Source organism: Protopterus annectens, chromosome 16.part0 (genome assembly GCF_019279795.1).
Source record: "Protopterus annectens isolate FY-2018-M chromosome 16.part0, PAN1.0, whole genome shotgun sequence".
NCBI lineage: Eukaryota > Metazoa > Chordata > Ceratodontiformes > Protopteridae > Protopterus > Protopterus annectens.
In genome coordinates, this window is record NC_056750.1 from 623401054 (window position 1) to 623426436 (window position 25383).

Sequence of the window (25383 nt, forward strand, 5' to 3'; positions counted from 1 at the left end):
GAAAACTACTCATGCACCAACTCATTCGCTCAATGTTTTCTGAAATTCATAAATTCCAACACATTGGATCAATTTGTCCACATCTCCACCAGGGAGACCTGGACCTGGTCATTACCAATATGGGTAACCAGTGTTCCACGCCAGAGGCCAACTCCTCGCTGGTCAGATCTGACCACAAGATATTCACTCTAGACATCCAAATTCCACCCACCCCCCATTAAGGAAACCACCATCAAAAACTACTCCATAGCCAACTTCATGCTTCTTAAGACAGAAGTGGCAAACTTCACGACACCCATGCAGATGGAAAATAGAGGTACAACTGCTGAATCTTACACAAATGCACTGTACAAGCAAATACACGAGTGCATGGATTGTGCTATTCCCAACAGAACCAAGACACTATCCTCCAAAAAAAAGGAAACCAATCTGGTGGTCCCCTGCCATAAAAAAACTCTACAACAGAAGGAAGAAGCTGTTGCAGAAAAGAGTAAAATCCCAAGATTGGAGGAACTTCCTGGTCAGCCTCAGCAAGAAGCTGAGATCCCTCATAAAATCACCACTGATTCCAAAGACAACCACAAAGCATTCTACAGCTATGTCAAGAATCTCAATGGCAACACTCAGATCTGCTCTGAGCTACAGCACAATGGCACTAAATATACAGAACCAACCAATATTGCCAACATCCTGGCAGATAGGTTCAGTGTTAACTTTACCCCCTCTCATCCTCCAAAGGGCCCATCTTAATACTGGAAGAATGCAAAGCCCCTGTAATCATGGATGAACAAGTAAAGACAGCACTCTCCAAAGCCAAGAACACAGCATCCATGGGACCAGACAACATCCCAGGCTGCGTACTGCACGAACTACAGAACGAACTGGCACCCCACCTAAGTACCATGTTCAAGCATAACCTCACCTCAGGCTATGTGCCTACAGAATGGTGCACAGCGACCGTTATCCCACTCCACAAAGGGGTGCCACCTGGAAACTACTGCCCCATTAGCCTGACAAGCCTGGTCTGCAAGACCATGGAATGTATCATCTTGGAGCTTATAAACAAAGACATAGGTAACCTCCAAACCCTGGAACCCAATTAGTTTGGGTTTGTAAAAGGTAGATCATGTCTACTAAACCTGATTGACTTCTTTGAAGCAGTCACTAGAGCCATAGATGAGGGCAAGGTAGTGCACACAGCCTATCTTGACCTCGCCAAGGCTTTCGATACCATACCCCACTCTGGAATTATAGATAAACTCACTAAACTTGGCATAAATCCCTATGTCACAAGATAGGTGGCCAACTAGCTCACTGACAGAACCCACACAGTAAAAGTAGCCGACTCCAAGTCCGACTTCAGACCAGTGACGAGTGGAGTACCACAGGGTTCGCTCTTGGGTCCTCTCCTGTTCAGCATCTACTTCTCTGACGTGCAGGCCAACATAGAAGGTCTTTGGCTAACAACGTTCGCAGATGACTGCAAACTGGGAGCCATAATAGAATCACCTAATGATGTAGACATTCTACAAAAGGGCCTCACAGAGACAGATGCTTGGTGTCAAAGTCATGGCCTCAAGCTCAATGCCAAGAAGTGCATTGTCATCCCCTTTGGGAAAAACTCGGTACCCATGAACTACCACATAGGCAGGAGCTCACTAAACACTCAAAGTATGATAAGAGACCTCGGGACACAGCTGGACAGTAGTCTCTCCTTTGATAACCACAGTGCCACAATAGTCAGGAAATCCTTCTACGTGGCACACCTCATCAGAAAAGGGTTCTCCTCTAGAAAAAAGGAGGTCATTGTTCCTCTCTACTCATCCCTCATCAGACCCATTATAGAGTACAATACCCTGTTTGGCATGTATCTCACAAGACACCTACAACAAGTGGAAAGGCCACAGAAATACCTCACTAAGAGGATTACCAGCCTCAAACAGATGCCATACGCAGACCGTCTCAAAAAAACTCCAGCTCTACTCCATCGCATATCGCCAACTCAGAGGCAATCACTGCCTAACATACAAAGCAATTCAAAACCAGAGCTGTTGGACATGCTACACTTAAAGAAATCCCAATCTCTCTGAACCACATGCTCCAGAGACCTAAACCTTGTCACCACAATAAACAGAACATGCTGGAGGGATAGATTCCTGTCCCAGGGACTTCCCATACTCTGGAACAAACTACCCATTCATGTCAAGCAAAGTCCTCGTTGGCCCTCTTTAAGAAAAATCTTGATGACTGGATGGGAAATAGAAAATTCACCCCGGGGATTACTTCTGTGGCACTGCTTGTCAGGGGCACAGGAAAATCATTTTCTTGGGTGGTGAAAGCCAGGGAACCATTTTGGCTAGGCCTATATAGGCCCCAGTGCCAATAGCTTGTACCTACCTATGAACCTATGCAGTTTTTTCAAGAACAAAGGTTCACTATAAGCTGGTAAACAGAGCCCAAGATGTGACTGGATGCAGCTCTACTTATTTAGAAAAATAATGATATGTTCACGCACATGTACTTTTCATGTGAACAGCATGAGGAGTTGTAAGATTCTGATTTGTTAAAACTGTATCATACCATATGTACCTTATACTATACCTAATGTCTTTATACTACAGAAAGGTTGTTTTTGTTTTACTTCCATGGGATCATGTTAGAAAATTCTTGATCTTCCTCATAAGCTGTGCTTTGGAATAAATATTACGTTTTTATAGCCAGATATTCTGCCTGTCTTTGCATTATTTCTTGAATCCATTAATCATGTATATGCCTACATTTACACAGTACACAGCAGTCTCTGCTGGCTTTTTAAAGAAAGTTAAGAGTGTGTGTGTGTGTGTGTGTGTGTGTGTGTGTGTGTGTGTGTGTGTGTGTGTGTGTGTGTGTGTGTGTGTGTGTGTGTGTGCATGTGTAAGTGTCTGCATGGAATTGTCATTCCTGGCTTTTCATGCCATGAAGTCTTTTTTGTGAATACGTGAATGCTTGCACATTTCTTCTCTTGCTGACCAAAGAATATTTAGCAGCATGCTTTAATTTTTAATAACTGTATTATTATTTTTTTTAACTCGGTGTTTCATAAATAATGTTTATAACAGGAAATGTACTACATCATCTAAGGCCACTGTCTGGCAGCTATGCTGCGAATAAGTATCACTTTGGTACCTATGTCAGAAATATCATTGTAGCTAGTGGCTACCAAAGTCCTTTCCATATGTAATGCTGAATTAGCACTGGTCTCTCCAATCAGCATGCATATTTTTCAGTAATAGTAATGTATTATTGATGATCTCTGAGTTACGTGGATTATGTATAGCAATTTTGTCAGTTTGATTTTGTCTACAGCCTTATCAGAAATGAGCCTGAAGTAAAATGTAGGTATGTAGTTAGGAAAGCTAGATAGTGAGGCACAACAGTGGTGTGTTCAGGGTTTGTGGGCTCGGGTTATTGGAAAGTTTATGATACAACTGTGCAGGGGTGGCTGGGCTATTTGAACTAGGATGAGGTGCTTGGTTTGCAAACTTGAGGTTCTTCTCTATGATTATCTGACTTATCCCCAGAAAATAAGTGGTTTGTGAAAGGGAAAGCTTGTTTATTGTGGAAGTCAGTAATTTTGTGTCACCATGTGACTTTTTTGAATGCATTTCTTAGGCTTGTGATGCTTTTTGTGAGGGATGGACTAAAACTTTCTTTCCAGGTGTAGTAGACAGTAGGGAGAGAAGTTCCTTACTCATCCAACCATAGTTTTGAAACATTTTAAGTCCAGTGATGGCTGGTAAGTGGAGGTTCTACAGACTGTTAAATTTGTCTAAAAGAAATACAGCCACAGTGTTTGAGGCAATGATCTGATTAAACAGGGACAAGTTAATACAAGGAAGATGTAAGGAGACAATTTAATGCAGGGAAGATGTAGTGGGGACAAGTCAATGCAGGGAAGATGTAGTGGGGACAAGTTAATACAGGGAAGATGTAGTGGGGGCAAATCAATATAGGGAGGATGTGAGGACAGTTTTTCTGGCACGCAAGTGGGTTTGCACCCTGAGCACCTGCACGAAGGAGATGGTTTGTATTTGCTGAAGAAGACAGTGAAGTTATGCATTTGTGCTGAATGTTGTCTTATGTTTATACCTCTTTATAATGAGCACTGGTTTGCACTTAAGTCTCTAACTTGATTTTTATCAAAAGAGTGAGGATGTAATTACTGGAGGTCAGACTGCAATGCAACACAGCTCCTGTGAAAACTAACATTTAATATAGAGTGGCTGTCCACTTTCAGTGAAATTATTTTATATGGTTTGTCTTTAGTGTGCTTTGGAGTATTTTGCTTTTAAGAGATTCAAAGTGACTGGATTCGGGATTGTACATTTAATATATTTTGTCTCTTGGCTTCGTTATTCAGTATTTCAAAGAATATCACATGCAACGTTTCATAATAATTCCTTTAAACAGCTTCCAAATGGTCTCAACTTGCTTCTAAATCTTCACAAACAGAAGAAGATCTTTACAGAAAGGGCAATTAGACCAATGATATCAGTTAAATCTTAAAAATGCAAACCAAGCTAAGAAATATTAATAAACTAAATTATATTCTAATAGTATCTCACCTCCACCACAGGTAACTGAGCATTTACTGATCATAGGGCTCCACACATAGACATGCTTACTGATGACACCTAATCTGGTCTGCAGAGAAGGAACTGTTCCACTGTCAGTATTACTGTCCTCTTGTGCCTGCAAAATAAAAATAGCTCTTCCTTACAGCAGAAACATTTTGGATACAACACATTTATTAATATTATCTACCTAATGTGAATAAACAGGTTCCTTAAAAAAAAACAGTAAATAAGGCAAATGCATAGTGACTGAGCTTAATTCAATTACTACTTGATAGATTGATTCATTAAAATGACACTGTGAAAACTCTTTATAAATTAAATATTGAAAGGTCAAATTGATATGAAAAAGTGAAGGCCACTGAATGGATATTACAGTGTGTGATGTAACAAAAAGCATGGAAGAAGAGTCAATATATTGTTACATTCTAGTAGATCCTAAACACGCATATTGTAAAACTATGTTATATAAGTTGGTCAGTGTGTGGGCAATGTATAATGGTCAGTGCTAGATACTTGGGAGGATATGCTGCCTATGTGAATCAAGAGAGAAATGTATGAAAAAGTAAATTTGGCTGGGTCAGTGAAACTTAAAAAAAAAATAAAAAAATTAAAAACGATCAGTTGGCATTAAATGCAGGTAAAAAAGGTCTGTAGTTTAATAAAGAACATGCAGAACTTATGCCAATGGCCTCTACTGGAAGCAAACCTCAGGTGGCTGTGCCAGAGACAATACTGTAACATGCTCATAATTATAATACATTGGACACCGTATGCAGTATTGATCACTTTCTTTGGCAACCTTTATTACTTGCGTGAGTCATGCTTTTCAATCTGCAGACATTGAAAATAGGAACAAAGGCCCCTGAAAAACGGGAGCATCCAGCTAAAAATCTGGAAATCTAATTAGCATAAATTTTAATACCAAATATTGCATAACTCTTCCTGCTACCAGGAGAAATGTGGAACACTACTAAGAAGCAAGTGTTTAAAAAACAGACAGTGACAAAAAATGATTGAAAAATATAAGCACATTATCAAAGAGACAGTGTAAAATCTGTAGACTTTAACAAACTGTATTGCAAAATACTACCACACAAGGTCATCAGAAAAAAGGAGATGTAAGATGTGTGTCCTCTTTCTTTAGACTATCGTTGCCATTAACATGTTGCTCATGTTCTCTGATTTTCTGTGTACTAGACAGCTTAAAAAATTACACGAGATATGGGGGGATTCAGAAAATTGTGTGAAGGGGTAAATCAAGCCTGAAAATTGAGATATAACTCCAAAAATAGGGATATCCTCTACAGAGGTAAACCAGGCCTGAAAATAGGAACATTCCTCCAAGACAGGGAAGGTGAGAGGCTTTGCATGAAGCAAGACATGATGCACTAGAATACATTTACAGAGGGCCATACCTGTCTTTGGCCTGTTTTTAAGTGGTAGGATTTAAAAGGCTTTCAGCAACGATGTCCATCAAGGGTCTTCTAAAACTATTTAAATTTACAATGAATAGCTGTGTTACAAGCCATATAAGCCTGTACTTCAAAAGGAAAATCAAGATGGAATTGACAGCATGGAGGAGCATTGTAGCAGGAATCACTTGTTAGGGGTGGGAAATGGAGGTGGTGAGGATGATGAAGCAATATGCCACTGGTACACTGATTTCTTTTAAAGTCCTAATAAGGATAAGAGCCTGAAACTGGAGTCAATAAAATATGAGCAGAGGTACAAGCTAAGAGGGAGCTGGAGTGTTTAGTAGGAAATGAATCATAATGTAAATGCAGTGCATGAAGTGCTGTGATTATGCTCCAAAACTGGGAAAAGGACAGACTTATTAAGTAGCATCCTGTCATCAAAGAGGTGCTTAACAAGCTTTTTGTAAGCACCTATGAGCACTGACTGGCACTAGAGGCTAAAAGCAGCCAACATCATTGACCACAGACAATAGCAGAACCTAAAGTACTTGTAAAATTTGTTAGATACTTTAATCTGCCACACTTTTTAACATTTTTTTAAATAAAAAAGTGTGGCATACTGAAGTGTCTAATAATTTTTAAAACTGTTAGTTCTCCAGCGGGACACTTAATTTTTGCCCACTGTCTGTTTGGCATGCCTACATGTTTTATGGCTTTTAGAGCTTTGAAACCCTTAATAATCCTACACTTTTCGCCCTGTAACTAGTAATACTACATGGAGCAGATAAAGCTCCATGCACTAGGAGGAATTATGATTGTGTCTCACTGATCATAACTCTTATTATGCGATCTCAACATGGATGCCAAGCTTTACCTGCTGAGCTTCACCTCACTCTGCTTTCTGGGTGAATTATTTGACATCCATGTCTTGAACATTAGCTGGTTATGGGCAGAGACTTGATCATAATCCTGTTATAAGGAAAATACTAAAGAGTATAAAGAATATGCTAAATAAGTTAGAATCTCTGAGGGAGATATCAACGAAAGGAGAAAGATGGAAAGAGAGTCCTGAGTAAATATCAAGATGCTTGAACACTCAGGCATACTTACTGACTTAGGCTTGCAGAAATACCAGTGTAAACAGCTTTGAAAATGGAGTGGCAAGTGTACATTGAAGTGAATGATAGGACAGGTGAATGAGCTTTTGGAATAACAAATCTTTTAGAACTATATCTGTGAAAAAATACCCAAGTCAAAGACTTACTCACCATCTCTCCAAATTTAGGGAGTGTTTCAGCTTTGTACTTTACACATATACAATTTGAAGACATACATGAATCCCATACATTAGTGCATAATCCTAATACATATTACCTCAGTTTGAGCTACATGCTTTTCATGGCTCTACACAATACCCATGAAATCATGATCACTCTAAAAGCCCATAAACCACAGCCATATGTATATATTTGTTTACCTGGAAAGTTTGACTGGGCAAGGCCCATTTTCAGCAGTTGCATGGCTGAAAGGCTCCAGTAAATGACATTTACAATTTAATTTCATATGATAAACAAGAAGTATGTCTACAATAGTAAAACTTACAGTATACAGAAGTACTAATACTAGAAGTATATTTCAAAAAAGTTCTGCATATATAGGTTCATAGGTTCATAGGTTGGTACTAGGCTATCAGCCTTAGGGCCTATACAAGCCTAGTCATAACAATTCCCTGGCTATTTCTTCACACACTATTGACTTCCCTGGACCCCTGTCTAGCAGGGTGACTGACGTGATCCCCGGAGTGAATTTCCTTTCTCAAATCCAATTGTCAAGGTTCCTTTTGAAGAGGGCCAAAGAGGCACTCTGCTTGACATGTATTCCAGAGTCTGGGGAGTCTCTGGGTCAGGAACCTATCCCTCCAGCATGTTTTGTTTATTGTGATGACAAGGTTTAGATCCCTGGAGCGTGTGGCTCTGAGGGATTGGGATTTCTTTAAGTGTAGCATGTCCAACAGGTCTGGGTTTGACATGGCCTTGTATGTTAAGCAGAGATCACCTCTGAGTAGATGATATGTGACAGAGTATAGCTGGAGTTTTTTAAGGCGGTCAGCGTAGGGCATCTGCTTTAGGCCTGTGATTCTTTTAGTGAGGTATTTCTGCGGCCTTTCCAGTTGTTGCAGATGTCTTGAGAGGTACATACCAAATGGGGTGTTGTATTCTATAATGGGTCTAATGAGGGATGAGTACAGTGGGACAATGACCTCCTTTTTTCTGGATGAAAAGCCCTTAGTGATGAGGTGTGCCACATAGAAGAATTTCCTGACTGTTGTGGCGATGTGGTTATCGAAGGTGAGACCACTGTCCACCTGTGTCCCTAAGTCTCTTATCACACTTTCAGTGTTTAGTGTACTGTCACCTATATGGTAATTCACGGGTACATGTTTTTTCCCAAAGGGGAAAACTATACATTTCTTGGCATTGAGCTTGAACCCATGGCTCTGGCACCAAGCATCTGTTTCGGTAAGGCCCTTTTGTAGAGTAGACACATAATTTGAGGATTCAATAATGGCTCCCAGTTTGCAGTCATCTGCAAAGTTTTTAGCCAGAGTCCCTTAGTGTTGGCCTGTACTTCAGAGAAGTAGATGCCAAACAAGAGCGGTCCCAGGACTGAACCCTGAGGTACTCCACTTGTCACTTGTCTAGAGATAGATTTGGAGTTGGCTACTTTTACAGTGTGGCATATAGATATTATATCCAAGAATTTATTTATTTATCTTAATTAATTTATTTATTGTTTCTTGCAGAGAGCAATAAAGTGCCTACAAAGAGGGTGTTGGTCAGCCCATTAAAGATGAAATGAGTGGTAGAATAAAAAATGTGCAGAAATGGAAGGAAAATTCAAGAAACAGAACCAGTCACATCTTAAGAATACTTGCTTCCATCAATGGCATTTTTGCAGATCTCAAGAAAGGCCCTGATAGGGTGTTCAGGGAAATGGTGACCTTGCAACAGAAAAGTGCTGATGTGAGAAATGAAGTTGATATGCAGCCAAGGCTACTACAACAAGCCACAGAAACGACAGAGCTGAGGGCTACAGTGGACAGACTAGGTCATCAAGACGTAAATTCTGCTTGACTGTTTTTTCTGAATGGGTGGAAAGCAGAGAGATAGAAAGAGAGACCAAGAAATAAATACACACACAAACACACAGTGAGATAGAAAGACAGAGATGTTAGTTCAGCAACAGAGACCCAACTATTTAATGATGAAATTGTAAAGTTACAAAACTGCAATAGGATTTCTAAGATGGGACATTGAAATAAAAGAGCCACAAAGTGAGGTGCAGGAAATATTTCTTGTCTGAGCATGAAAAGAAAAGTACTGAGAATTTGCAGAGGACCTATGATTAATCTATCTTGCAGGTGTGATAGCAAAACTAATATATCCAGCATCTGTGGTGTTTTACAGGCAGAGGAGGAGAGTATAAAGCTATTCTTTAGAGGAGGCCATGGCATTTCTCAGCCAGAAGAGAGTGAGTAAGAAGCTGAGGTATGGTAATAAACAATGACCTGTTAAAATGGTGGTCAGCAGAATGAAGGAGTCAGGTTCACCCAAGAAAGAAGATCAACAAGGGGTAGAGAAGGGAGGGGGAAGCAATGACAAGGTCAGCCTGTGCTAATGAGATGAGGTGATGTGCAGATGAGTGCAGGGAAAGGTACTGAGAAAAAGAGAAAGGTTAGAGACAGCCTTTAATAAAGTATCTCTCTTGGCAAAAGACTCTTTGGAACCTCCCTTTACTGCTGTTCCACCACTGGCACCATGCTATGCTGATCCCCAGTACCAATTCAGTGCCAGAACTCCTTTAGCATCTCCACCAGCACTTAAGAACCCCACCCTTCTGCACCCCTAAGGCAAGTTCCTTGATAAGTGCCCTGGCTATACCACCTTATTTCCATGAGTCCTTGTTCTGCACTCTACAGTAGTTTCATATTCTAGGAGTTTTAACTTTTCACCAAGTCATGCCCAGTGCCTCTTTCATGGACTGATACTCAACTCTAAACTTACCCACTTTCATATAGTGCAGGTGCCCCATCAGACAGTATGAAGGTGACCAGTGCTGGGACCTGTTCTGATCACCATGTATTCCTTCAATGTCCAGACCAAGAACCAAGGCCTTTGGCTAAGTTTGCAGATGACTGCAAACTGGGAGTCATTATCAATCCACCCATGCTCAAAACTGTCAGCAAGAACTTACACTTGTTAGTACCTTGTGCAATAAATGTGGGCCCTAATTAAGCAAAAAACAGTGTAATATTATCACTTTTGGTAGACAATCCCCCCACAAAGCAGAATTCATAGATTATACTACACTCCACAATGAGAATGCCATTAGAGATCTAGGAACGTGGGTTGATAAATTCCCTCTCCTTTGATCATCATGTAATATGGGTGGACATAATGTTCTTCTACTAGATACAAATAATTGCCAAATCTAAAGAGGCCATTGTCTCCTTATACTCAGCATTGATTAGGTCAATTATTTTTTTAAACAAGAAATATCGTTATTAGATTATCACTTTTTTGGCATAGGCAACCATACGTTTATATAAATGAGAACAAACCATATTAACATATCTTTAGTTGCAGACAGTATACATAATTTATAATCTATCCAGTTATTGTCAGTCAAACATTACATAGTTCATTCAAATCCTGGCTTATTTAAAGCTTCATTCCTCCTCCAAAACAATATTCTGCATGTATTGTTCCCACAGTTCCCATTTTTTCTATGTAATTTGCTTCTACCCTTTTCTAAAGATCCAATTTCTAGTTGTTTTATCTCATTTACTATGTTCGCTATTTCTAGTACAGTTGGTTTAGACTTTGAGCTCAATTTTCTAGCAATTGTTTTTTTTTTTTGGCAGTCACCATAATTAAACTCAGCAAGGCCTTACTATGTCTAGGCAATTCTAATTCTGCATCATAGCTCAAAAAATAATTTCCTTAGTTATATGAATTTGCTCAACCAGTATTTTTGATAGAGTAGTCTGCGAGGATTTTTTGAAGTCTGTCAACTCACTATATTCCCAAATAATATGTTCACAATTATTTCTTTCTTGCCCATCACATCTCCAACATTTGCTATCTACCTGAGGAAAATTTTTTGGAGCCTACTTGTGTTTTAAAAATACCTATGTAAGCACTTCCAAGCTAACATCCTTAATCTTCTAGACTTTGTTGCATATTTGGGAGTCATACATATATCCCCATTATTTCTTTGTGAATTGCTTATCCAGTCTCTCTTCCCAATCCTTTCTAACCTCCTCTGATTGATTCTTATAGTTTGCATGCAGTACTTTATATGCTCTACTAATTTTCCTTTTTAACAGCAGCATTTGTTCTAGATTCTTCTAAAAACTATACCAATGTTGGTCTTTAATTTGGGATTCCTCTCTTTCTTTCTCTTTGCCTATACTCTGATATCAATAAGGAAGGCAGTCTGTAGCCTGTAGTCCAAATACATTCTTGGCCACTTCACATTCTATTACCTTTCCCTCTCTAATTAGTTGCTTCCAATACCTTGGTTCTTTGTTTGCTACTTGTTGTCTATCGACTGTATCCCTAATTGCAGTCACCCCTATCTGCAGAATCTCCTTTTTCTATTTCTGTGTTGGCTCAATTCTTATACTTTCTGCTACTTTATGAATATAATACTCTGTATGGTTATTGTTATTCTCCTTAAGGATCTGCATCAGAAATCCTGGTCTCTCCTTGTTTCTTGAGCTTGCCCTCTATTTCATCATCCTCCCTTTCCACTTTGAATTACAGCTTTCTGCTTGTGCTATATATAGGAGCGTTAACTGTGTAGCTCTGAAATACCCCTTCAAATCAGGTAATCCCAAACACCTTATTCTATTGGAAGGATCAGATTATTCCACTTGACTTTTGCCATCCCGCCCCATATAAAATCCTTCAACTCTTTACTAACTGCTAACTCCAACATATTCTCTGGTTCATAAAAAATATGCCTGACCTGTGTATAAAATCAAAGGGACTAAAAATATTTTGACTGCTTGTATCTTGATATCCATATGATTAGGTCAATTATTAAGTACAATGCCCTCTCACTAGACATATCAAGCATCTGGAAAGATCCCAGAGATTCCTAACTAAGAAGATCACAGGATTAAAAACTCAGGGCTACCAGAAAAGACTGGAGGCACTGCTCCTTTAATTTGTATCTTACAAATTCCTGAACGGTGATCTATGGCTTAACGTCTTTGCCATTAGAGACCCACTGGTCCTAGACCTCTTGTATCTTCACAAATCAAATAATCCCATTAATGCCACAACCATGGGTTTAAATCTTCACCAGAAGGTAAATAAAACATGGTGGAGCAACAGATTCATCATGCAGCTCCTCCCGCAACTTAGCAACAGACTTCCTATGTATATTAAGTGGTGTAATATAGTATCACCTTCAAATGAGACATAGATAATTGCATGGCTATTCATAAGCTCACCACAGGCTAGACTGGCCTGGTACTCTTGACAGAGGAGTACTGTCTAGAGTTGGTACTGGTAAGATGTAAATGGTCACATGACTCAGTTGCCTTGAAAGTCCTATGATTGCTACAGATTTCAGATGAGAGTAACACATGTTTACTAGAAGTATATAATAAGCCTTTATCCATGTAGTTATGATTAACTCATTCACAGCTGTAATCTGTGGAATGCAACACCTGTAACAGCCTACCTACATCCTGATAGTCCTTAACATGTTCTGAGAAAATAGTTGAAAGCATAAGCTAAACTAATACATATATCTTTTGAACAGTAAATGTCATTAAAAAGGTGCAAACATCAATGCTGTTCATCAAAAAGTCTTTACAACAATAATATATAATGTATTCACATCCAGGTTCTTAGTTTCTTACCTCTAGAATCAGGGACATAAGCCCAAAAATAAGGTCCTAAAAGAAGGTACATTTTCAAAATATTGCACTTGTTTACATAATAACACGTTTTGCATTAATATGTCTTTCTCAAAAATAATACAGCTTAAACTGTAATATCTATGTTTATTTAGTGACAATAATCCCCTATGATTTGGGGGAAAACAAAAATTTTATGAGAGACAGGTGAAAAATATGAGGTAAAATCTGTGGCATTCTGCGAAATCAGGGGCATTTATGACCTATGACATTAGCCTTTACATCAATACTGCATATTATGCAAAAAAAAAAAAAAAAACTAAAATATAATTTTACCTACATTTTTACAGTACTTTTCATATATAACATATATATATATATATATATATATATATATATATATATATATATATATGTGTGTGTGTGTGTGTGTGTGTGTGTGTGTGTGTGTGTGTGTGTGTGTGTGTGTATGGTATCTTCAGCACTTTTATTGAGCCATATCTATGGTTTCGATAAGTATCAATCAAAGAAGATGGCAGTAAAAAATGGCTGCCTAAGCAATTCTCATTCAGAGATGATCATTACATATTCTAGGTTTGCCATATTAAAGAAGTGGTAATGAAAATAAATTTGGAAATTGTCCACGCAAAATGTATTTATTGATTATTGACTGACATTAGTTTATCAGGAAAGTTGTACTGGACAATAGAATGTTTTCAGCAGCTTTCCTGGGAGAAAAGCACTAACATATAACGAGAAAGCAAAACAGTAGAATATATATATTTTTATGCATTTTTTTGTTTCTTCTTTTGGAATTGAAATTGCACATAGATCCCTGAGAGCACCACTGAAAAAGGAAAATTCACCACCATATTCAATTATGGTTAAATTTATATCTAGCTTAAAAAAGATCAAATATTAAAAACAGCATGGTCCAGCCCACCTATTAAAATAAGTGAACATGTGGTCAGATTTGACAATGATTATTCCAGTAAAGCAATAAGCAAAATACAATCCTGTTTATCACTGACCAAGGAACTTAAACAGAACAATATTAAAGCCACTTTGGTGTTTCCTGAAAATATCAAATTATTTAATTCTGAAGGAACTAAAATATTTGACACACAGGAGGAGACATCCACTTTTGTTAGCACCAATAAAATAATTAATAATACTAAAGTAATGGAGTGGTACAGTATATCCCTCAAGAGACAGATTGAGCTGAATTCCTGGAAAACAGTTTCTGAGATTAAAAAGCTTAAAAACAAATGAATTATTTTTTCTGATTGCAGGACTTTTTTATTTTCTGAAACAACAGATTTGCCCTTTAAGCAGAAGGTCTGTATTGGGCTTTAAGCTTCAAAACATATGTAAGTATGTATTTATATTTTAAGCTAAAACATTTTTCATGATGAGGAATATAAATGGTTAGTTTTACTGTTTTACTATATTTGCAGTGAAAAGACTTAATATATTTCATTTAACTAAACTGATAAGTGTATTTCTAAATGTTAAACAAATACTTCCTAAAAGAGAATGTCATTACATTATAAGCAATACAATTTGTAACTGTAAAACTATATAAGTTAAGAATTTTATTGTATTTATTTAATTTTACTTAGTGTGTATTACTGGGTTACCTTAATGACAGAGCTAAGTAATATGCAAATTAGAAGTGAAAAGTGCAAGTGATTTTGCTTTCTTTGTTCCGATGTAACACAGTCTTTTTACAGGCTATTTATGAAGCAAGTAACACTTAAAGAAAGCTTGAGAACAAAATAATGCTTCAGTTGTGTCAGAATGCTAGATTATTGCTTGCTGTGTTTCCCTCCTTGAGCTGTTCTGAAGAAAACCTAGGTCAAAGTTCATCACTGATGTCTGTGAAAATATAAAGGAACTTTCTTTTTTTTTCTTTTTTTCAAGTATATATGTAAGACATCTACTCAAAAATAACATATTTTTTCTGTTCTTATTTGTGAGGAATTGTTAAAACAAAAGTTATAGTAATGTTTTATACTGAGCTGTCGCTAACATATAATGTGCTTACATTTTGCTGAATATTAGTAGCTTATGTCATAGGGTTAATAACTCTACCTGTACATATTAATGGAAAGAAGGAAGGTTAAGTATTTGTTACTGATTAGAACAATTTGAAATGCTTAAGAAGAATGAAAAACTTACAGAGGAAATTAGCAGCTGCTGTGTGCCATGAGTAGTCATTTTCACATGCTGAAATCAAATTCTAATGTTAGAATGAGAAGCAATTTACAATGGCTAAAAACATGCATTAAAATTAAAAAGCATGCATTATATTATAAATAGTCAGGATTGCTTGCATTATTAGAATTATTAAGAAAAGTAAGCATATTATGACTAATATGCAAATGAACAAGGAATAAAATAGCCGAGACCATAAGACTGAAGTTTTGAAACTTTGATCATTTTGAATATAGGTTCATAGGTTCATAGGTTGGTACTAGGCTACTGGCCCTAGGGCCTATCCAAGCCTAGCCATAACAATTCCCTGGCTATTACGTCCCTGGTCCCTTGTCTAACAGGGTGATTGAAGTGATCCCTGGGGTGAATTTTCTATCTCCCATCCAATCGTCAATGTTCTTTTTGAAGAGGGCCAAAGAGACACTCAGCTTGACATGTATGGGCAGTCTATTCCAGAGTATGTGGAGTCTCTGGGTCTGGAACCTAACTCTCCAGCATGTTTTGTCATTGTGATGACCAGATTTAGATCCCTGGAGCATGTGGCTCTGAGGGAATGGGATTTCTTTAAGTGTAGCATGTCCAACAGCTCTGGGTTTGACATGGCCTTGTATGTTAAGCAGAGATCACCTCTGAGCAGGCGATATGTGACAGAGTATAGCTGGAGTTGTTTAGATGGTCAGCATAGGGCATCTGCTTTAGGCTTGTGATTCTTTTAGTGAGGTATTTCTGTGGTCTTTCCAGTTGTTGCAGATGTCTTGAGAGGTACATACCAAATGGGGCATTATACTCTATAATGGGTCTAATGAGGGATGAGTACAGTGGAACAATGACCTCCTTTTTTCTGGATGAAAAGCCCTTAATGATGAGGTATGCCACATAGAAGGATTTCCTGACTGTTGTGGCGATGTGGTTATCGAAGGTGAGACCACTGTCCACTTGTGTCCCTAAGTTCCTTATCACACTTTCAGTGTTTAGTGTACTGCTACTTATGTGGTAATTCACGGGTACATGGATTTTCCCAAATGGGATAACTATACATTTCTTGGCATTGAGCTTGAGCCTATGGCTTTGGCACCAGGCTTCTGTTTCTGTAAGGCCCTTTTGTAGAATATCCACATCATTTGGGGATTCAGTAATGGCTCCCAGTTTGCAGTCATCTGCAAACTTTGTTAGCCAGAGTCCCTTAGTGCTGGCCTGTAATTCAGAGAAGTAGATGCCAAACAAGAGAGGTACCAGGACTGAACCCTGAGGTACTCTACTTGTCAGTTGTCTGGAGTTGGATTTTGAGTCAGCTACTTTTACAGTGTGGGTTCTGTCAGTAAGCCAGTTGGCAGCCCATCGAGTGATGTAGGGATTGATGCCCAGCTTAGTAAGTTTATCTGTAATTCCAGTGTGGGGGATGGTGTCAAAGGCCTTGGCGAGGTCCAGATAGGCTGTGTGGACCGCCTTGCCCTCATCCACGGATCTGGATACTGATTCAAAGAAGTCAATCAGGTTGAGGAGACAAGATCGTCCCTTTACAAAACCAAACTGGGTGGGGCCCAGTGTTTGAAGGTTGCCAATGTCTTTGTTTATAAGTTCCATGATAATGCGTTCCATGGCTTTGGAGATCAGGCTTGTCAGACTGATAGGACGATAGTTCCCGGGATCCAAGGTGGAGTGGGATAACTGTAGCTGTGCGTCACTCATTGGGCATGAAGCCTGAGGTGAGGCTATGATTAAACATGACACTTAGGTGAGGTGCCAGTTCATTCTGTAGCTCATGTAGTACACAGCCCAGGATGTCGTCTGGTCCCATGGATGCTTTATTCTTAGCTTTGGAGAGTGCATTTTTTACCTGTGTGGCCGTGATTACCAGAATTTGGCAATCTTTTGGTATTGAGCTGGGCCCTTTAGGTGGTGAGAGGGGGGTGAAGTTGGCACTGAATCGATCTGCTAGGATATTGGCAATACCCTTGGGATCAGTATATTTAATGCCATTCTGTTGTAGCTCAGAACAGATCTGAGCATTGCCATTTAGATTCTTGACATAACTATAGAATGCCTTGTGGTTGTCCTTGGAATCTTTGGCAATTTTATTTTCATAACTAGCTTTGGAGAATTTTATGAAGATATCAGCTTCTTACTGAGGCTGGTAAAGGAGTATTTTGCATACTGGGATTTTCCTCTTTTCTGCAACAGTTTCTTCCTTCTGTTGTATAGTTTGTTTATGGCAGGGGACCACCAGATTGGCTTCTTTTTTTTGGAGGAGAGCATCTTGGTTCTATTTGGAATGGCACGATTCATGCATGAGTGGATGTGCTCATACAGTGCTTAGTGTAGGATTCAGCAGTCAAACGTTCAGTTCCCATCTGCATGGGTGTCAAGAAGTTTGCCACTTCTGACTTGAGTAGCATGAAGTTAGCTTTGGAGAAGTTTTTTATGGAGGTTTCCCTACTGGGGGGTGGGGGTGGGATGTGGATGTCAAGGTTGATTAGTTTATGGTCAGACCTGACCAATGAGGGGGTGACCACTGGCGTGGAGCATCGATCTCCCATGTTGGTAATGACCAGGTCTAGGATATTTGAGCCCCTGGTGGGACTATGGATTAGTTGATCCAGGGCACTGGAATTTATGAATTCCAAGAACTGTTGGGCTAAGGCGTTGGTGCTCAAATAGTTTTCCCAATTAATGGCAGGGTAGTTGAAATCACTCAGTATTAGGGTGTTTGGTTGTATCTTAATATTTTCCAGTATGTTTAGAAAGATGTAGTGAGAATCTTGGGACATGGTGGGGGATCTGTAGCAAGCTACAATTTGGATTACAGTCTTACCTAGTATTAGTTGTACCTGAGGAATTTCAGATGCATTGGGTTGAGCAACTAGCCTGGAGGTGTGAATATGGACACTCCTCTGCCTTTAGTGTTTCGGTCCTGGTTTGGTGGCCAAAAAGTGTGGTAAGAGTTGTAGCTTGGTATTGCAGGGGTGCTCTCTGGAGCCTTGAACCAGGTCTCAGTTACTGCACAGATATTGATGTTTTCCATTTCTAGAAGTACCTCGAGAGAGTGCATTTTGAGGTTTAGACCTAGCATTGAGTAGCATTACCTTCAGATTTTGTATGCTTATATCTGTTACGGTGGTGGTTTTGTCCTTTGAGCCTTGCCTAAAAAAGGCACTATAGGGGTGGCAAGAGCCTTAGTCAGTAACCTGAATCCCTGGGGCGACAGGTGCAGACCATCTCTGGCAAAGTATCGTGGTCTGTCGATCATGTCATCCCAGGCAGACAGATACTGGATCCCCTTTGAATGACACCAGAAACTTAGCCAATTGTTGAAGTCAATCATTTTGTCTTTATACTGTAGTATCATTCTGGGTGAGGGAAGGATGCTACTCAGGGCTAGGGTCATACCTGCCTGGGCCACATGATCTGAGAGCTCTTCCATGTCTCTTTTCATGTAGTCCAGGAAGGTACATCTCAAGTCATTCACTCCAACATGGACAATGACAGAGTTATATTTGTACTTGTTGTGGAGTGACTTGAGTGCATGCATGATGTGGTGGATCCTGGCACCTGACAGGCAGCTGACTGTAATTTTCTCCTTCTTCAGCCTGGTGAGTGGGCCATCAGTGTGCCTGACTATAGAGTTGCCTATGACTAAAGTGTTGGGCACGTTGTCTTGCCTTAGGGGCTGTTGTTGGGTGGCCCACTGGCATTGTGAGCTATGTGATACTTTGGTTGTGATTTGTGTTTGATTCCATTTCAGCTTTGGAGGTCCTTGTTGCTTGGACAGGTTAATGCTAAGGGCCTCCGCATAAGTGGGTTTAGTGTTGCTATGTGTGGATGTTGGAGGTGTGAGTTTTGAAGGGCTATGTGTTGCTTGAGGTGTAATGCAGGTGTTAACCTTCTCCTCTTGACTGTCTAGCTCAATCTTGGGTGGATAGAGCTTTGCTTCCAGTTTGGCTATGTAAGTGCATCTCTCGCAGGTTGTAGTGTTGAGTGGTAGGAGGAGAGGGTTGTCTGTGTTGCTGCATTGCCCCAGTATGCCCAGATTCACCAGGTAGACAGAAGAAATCATTGGAAGCTGACCGTTGGACATGCCTGGTTCAGTGTTTCTTTTGTAAAGTACAAGCGCTGTTTTCCCTTACCTTGGCAAGGTACTTTGCAATTATAGGCTGTTTAGAGCCTACGATTAATTTCTCCTTATTAATAAGGAGAGTCAAGAGCTTGTATCAGTTTAAGGCTTCCTAGTGCTTTCCAGCAGGTTTTATAGCAAGTGCTAGTCACAGGGATTCAGATTTTAATGCTACTACTGATAAACCAGCTAGTTCTAAGGGAAAGTTTGAAGAGTAGACTTTCTGGCACAGGGAGTAGTTTAAAGTGCTAGACTAATAGGCTAATAAAAGTGCAGGAGAGCAGAGGACTAGCAGATCTGAGGGAAAAAATTGAAGATCACCGCTAGCATACAAAAAGTCCAGGATACAGCAAGTCTGTATCTGGGCTACACTAGTTGCAGGAAATGTAGGAAACAGCTTTGGTTTTTTTTTTAAGTAGAAAGTGAAGAGGCAGAAGATAATGAGATAATTCAATATGCAGAAGTTAAAGGGGTGGGCCTTTGCTAGGTTCTCACTATTAACAGTAGAATGAGCTGATGTAATGTGACTGGATGGGAGTGTCCAGTATCGACTTAATACCAGAGGCGGGCAACTCAAAGCCACTAAGGCAAAAAGACCGAAACATGAACTGGGAGGGTGAGTGGGGAAAAACAGTTATACAGATTACAGAGATATTAAATCAAAATGCAGACAAAAAATGAGAATAAAGCTGGAACAACAGGAACCAAGTAGAAAGTAACAAACAACAGGAACAAGTTCCACCAGGATTTATTTAAAAGCACAAAATCTTTCTCTCTGACGTCTCGGCCAAAAGCCTTCAAGGAGAATAAAACACTTGCATGCAGCAGCAGCTTATATACATGGCAAATGAGATAATTACATAATTAATCAATTAGTACAACAATTCAACAAACTAATGTTCTCCAGTTGAGCTCTGCATTCAGCCCAAAAGGAAACATGGTTTTAAATTTTAAAATATATACAGTTTCTTTCTGCACTAATCTAGTTTTGACATCAATATCATTGTACATAGAAACACAAACTTGTTCTAAAATAGTTCCTTTCAAGCCCTCATTACATTTATCATGTGCTTCCAAAAATGTGCTGCAACTGGGCTGTCTTCTTTACCATTTTGATGTCTCTTAAATGCTCCAAAACCTTATTTTAAAAGCCCTCTTTGTTTCCGATGTAAAATTTGTTACATGGGCACTTTAGAGCATAAATGACACCCTCAGAATTGCAACTAAATGTACCCCAACTATCAAATTTAACATTATTAATAAAATTAAAATTGGATACAATATGTTTACAAACCTTACATCTCCCACAAGGAAAAGTCCCAATTTTAGCAGGTTCCATGTATATTTGTGATGCAGGCATCTTAATCTTAGATCTTACAAGAAAATCTTTTATATTCTTGCCTTTACGGTAAGAAAACTTCATATTTACATCAAGCCATTGTTGAACATTTCTAAGTGAACAAAAATAAAGCCAATATTGGCTGACAATATCAAGGAACTGTTTTGTAAAACTACCATAAGTAGTAACAAAATAAATGTTTTCTTTAGTAGAACCTGAGCTGTCATGTTGTATTGTATTACACCCCCTTTGTTGAATAGATTTTATATATCTGGGTTTAACACCTGTACACAATCTTAAGAAGCTCTTATCCAAAATATTTGTGCCATAGCCTCTAGTAGAAAAGGATTGCACCAAAAGGCACATTTCTTCATGAAATACATCAGATCTATTACATAACTTGGAAATCGTAGCATTTCACCATAAGGTAGAGCCTCAATAACATGTAGAGGATGGCCACTATTTGCATGTAAATACTGGCAAGTCCTTCAAATTTTTATTAGGACGGTAATGATATTCTCACCATCTGAAATATCCAATACTATATCTAAAAAGTGACCAATATTAAGGCCATCAAATTTGATATGAAATTTATTAACATTAATTTCATTAAAAAATTCAATAATTGTATCTTTGTCACTGTCTACCAAAAATATTAAATCGTCAACATATCTGAAATAATAAATAACATGTTCCTGAAAAATCTATGCTTATAAATAATATTTAATTCAAAACCCATAAAAGATTTGCATACATGGGGCAAATGAAGCCCCATAGCCAAGTTCTGTAACTGATGATATATAATATTATTAAATTCAAAAAATTGTGTGTCAAACAAAAATAAACCATTTCCATAACATATTCTGAAGCAGGAGAGTTACCAAGGAAAAACCGAAGGGCTTCCAATCCATACTCATGTCCAATGCTTGTATACAAACTTTTTACATCAATGCTGACCCAAACCATATTCCTATTTACTTTGACATCTTTTATTTTAGCCAGAAAGTCAAAGACATCACTTATATAGGAAGGCAACCTAATAACATAGGGATACAAAAAGTGATGCAAAAATACACCTAAATTATGAAGAAAATACTTAGACCCAGAGACTATGGGTCTCTCAGGGGGCTTATGTAGATTCTTATGAATTTTAGGCAGGCAGTAAAATAAGGCCATTTTACAGCCTGTTGTCTGAAACTTTTTTTTAACATCTGACTGGCAAAAATAGCCAAGTCTTAACCCCTTATTAATTAGCTCCTTATAATCACGAATAGCTGAAATTAATTGATTAATTATGTAATTATCTCATTTGCCATGTATATAAGCTGCTGCTGCATGCAAGTGTTTTATTCTCCTTGAAGGCTTTTGGCCGAGACGTCAGAGAGAAAGATTTTGTGCTTTTAAATAAATCCTGGTGGAACTTGTTCCTGTTGTTTGTTAAAAAATGAGAATAAACTCTGATCTTTTCTCAGTATCACAGCTGGCAGTAGGTTAGTCATTCTGCAGCAGCCTGAGCAACAGGTATATCTGATTTAAAACACAGGACAGAAACCAAACCAGTTATCCAAAGAATACAGATGCAGGAATACTTTGGCCAGATGAAACTAGTTCTGTAAACTTGCTGCCACTAAGAAAACAGACAAGGCCTCCAGACAAAGGATTTCACTACAACTGAGGTCAACACTAAGAGATATACAGCTATATCACATAACAAGAAGAATAAATAGTTATACAGATTACAGAGATATTAAATCAAAATGAAGACAAAAATTTTGAATAAACTCTTATCTTTTTTCAGTATCACAGCTGGCAGTAGGTTAGTCTTTCTGCAGCAGCCTGATGTATAGCATGGAATGGGATATTTACCATTTTTTCTCACTGTAGTGCAAACTTGGAATTGGTATATTTATTTAGCAGGGGATGTGGGGGTGCAGGAGGGATTCCCCCTGTGCAAAAATGTAAAAACAAACTTTTTTGTTTTTATTTTTTTATTTCATTTTTTTGAAGTTTCTTAACTTCAGTCTTCTGGTCTCGGGCATTTGAAGTTCAAAATTTTGAAACTTCAAGCTTTAGAAATAGATCCATATCCTTAAATTAATATGGTGGATACATGTGTCATATTATCTTTTAAAATAATAAGGAACAAATCGTAATTTTTTTTATTCTTTGAATGACAATGGTCAGGTTAGTAAAGTCATATTATGGGACTCCTTAAAATGCATATTAAAAATAGAATGAGAAGATGGGCTAGTAGTAAAATGAAAGAGTAGGATAAAGAGTTGTTAATAATATAAGATGAAATGCACAAAGCAAAGTCTGAACAACAAAGAAATTAGATAATATTGAAGTCATTAAAAAGCTAGTGACAAAATATCAAACATTTTAATGCATAAAATGGAGACAGCTTTACAAAAAATAAAATTGCACAGTTATGCGATGACTTCAAGAAAGCTACACAGATTAGCTAATAGAAGTAAGATAGTAAATAAAAAGGCACAAATCAATAATATTTGAAATTTTCACACTAATAACGTTACTTCAGACAAAGAGGAAATCTTAATATTTTTTAAAAATCCACGAGGATCTTAATAAAGATAAAAATAGTAACCCTGATGATTACAAAATTGACAAGTATTTAAAGAAAAATGTTACTAATAACTTAATGACCAACAAATATTTCTGTTGAATAAGCCTATTGCCCTAACATAAGTTAAAGAAGCTTAAAAAAGGGGGAATGGTAAAGCTCCAGAGTTAGGTGGTTTAAATATGGAATTATATGTTCTGCTTCCATGAAATATTTTAGAAATACAGGATAATTCAGAATCATAAATAATTCCTGCTTCATGGATATTTTCTGTAATTTTACTTATATGTAAACAAGGAAAAGATGATAAGTTAGTTTCCTCATATACATTAATTTCATTATTAAATGTAGATTATAAAATATTTACCTCCATCTTTGCTACAAGATAAAGAGATATAACAGACAAATTAGTTGATAAATACCAAACATAATTTATAGTCAATAGATCAATATATGATAATATAAAAAGGATAGTAACTCTCTTAGATTTAGAAAAAGGAATGAACAAGAAATTGGCCCGAATTAGATTAGATATCAAGAGATCTTTAATTCCGTAGATTGGAACTACTTGTTTAAAACATTAGAAGTATTTTCATATCCAGAACAGTTTATTGGAATATTAATAAACCTGTAAGAAAACTCCAAACAATATGTTAAAATTGGATCTCACATTTCTCAAGAATTCACTTTAAACAAAGACACAAAGCAAGAATGTTCCTTGTCCCCTCTACTATTTGTTTTATTGAACCATTAGCTAATAGTGTAAGAAGCAATGAAAAAATTGATGGATTCTCAATTAACAAGGATTGTCAATCTAAAATACATCTTTTGCAGGTGTTATTTTATTAACTATATGAGATTTATATTATTCAGTCAAAAGCACAGATGAAGAAATTGAAAAGTTTCAAGAAGTATCACTGCTAAAATTTAATAATAAAACTAAAACATTGGTGTTAAATCAATTACTAAATAGTAAGTTTAAAGATAAATATAAATATAATTGGGAAGGGAAAGAACTAAAACATTTGAGATTAAAAATCTATCAAGACGTGAGTAAGATTATTAATAATTTTGAAAAATAATCAAAGAGTTACTTCTTATTAAAATATGGAATGAATTAATGAGTTTTTACTTTTGAGGATAGGTTAGTACTTATTAAAATTATTATATTACTCAAGAATACATATATGTATTACATTCAATAGCTTTAAAACTGGACAAAACACTTTTAAGGAAAATGTAAAAATAATGTTAACTTCACTCATATGGTACCCTAAAAAGCTGAGGATTGCTTATAGAAATCATATAAGATTATGGGAGTATAGTAGTATTAGCTTCCCAGATGTAGAGTCCCTATATACTCTGGAAAGACTCAACCTATACTAATTAATGGAAAACCATTCAGAAGCAGATTATACTAAATTCTTGTAAGTATATCAAATATAACAAATTAGAAATATGTAACAATTCTTTCATCTGGTTAATAAAATTTACCATAGAAGAAAATTCATTTAAATCTTCAGACTGTGCATATATGAAATCAATTCTTAGAACAGTTAATACATATGTTTTTAAAACCCCATTAATATCAAAATGGAAATTTTTGTGCTTTCCCATTGCACACACCTCTAGATTTAAGAAAACTCAGAACAATGTTAAAATTAATTTATTAAAAATGAATGAATTATTTAATGAAAGATCATAAGATGAATGAACCTATTAACTAGTTAATATTATCCATCAGTAAGAAATTAAATTAATTTGTACATAATATGAGTGAAGAGCAACAGGACACTATTCCCCATTATATGAATATATGCATGCTATCATTAAAGGTAAAATGACCTACAAAGGAAGCTTGTCCAAGCTATATAAGTTAATTACAAATAATAATAATAATTTTGATGCAAAACTGTTGAATTTTTTAGATAGTAGTGGATTGAGTGACTAAATAAATGGTAAGAATAAAACTGTTACTTAAATCAGTTAGACTTCTTCAGGTTTATACTTGAAAGTTTTTATGTGAAAATATATGCATAAAATGTTTGTTACTCCCTATAAAATCTCTATGTTTATTAAAATGACTTCTTCAGTTTGTTGGAGATGTAGTAAAGTTATAAAAGCTGATTGGATGCATATGTTTATAGACTGTGAAAAACTGAATGTA

General features: G+C 37.3%; 1 protein-coding gene across 1 annotated transcript in view; it reads right to left on the bottom strand.

The window, feature by feature from the left end:
* The window catches only part of ADAMTS13 (ADAM metallopeptidase with thrombospondin type 1 motif 13), a 1149238-nt gene that overhangs the window by 315861 nt on the left and 807994 nt on the right, over nucleotides 1–25383 (bottom strand). The window contains exon 24 of the mRNA XM_044058222.1: nucleotides 4605–4731. Within this exon, the coding sequence (XP_043914157.1) occupies nucleotides 4605–4731 (127 nt within the window). The remainder of the gene's footprint in view (nucleotides 1–4604; nucleotides 4732–25383) is intronic.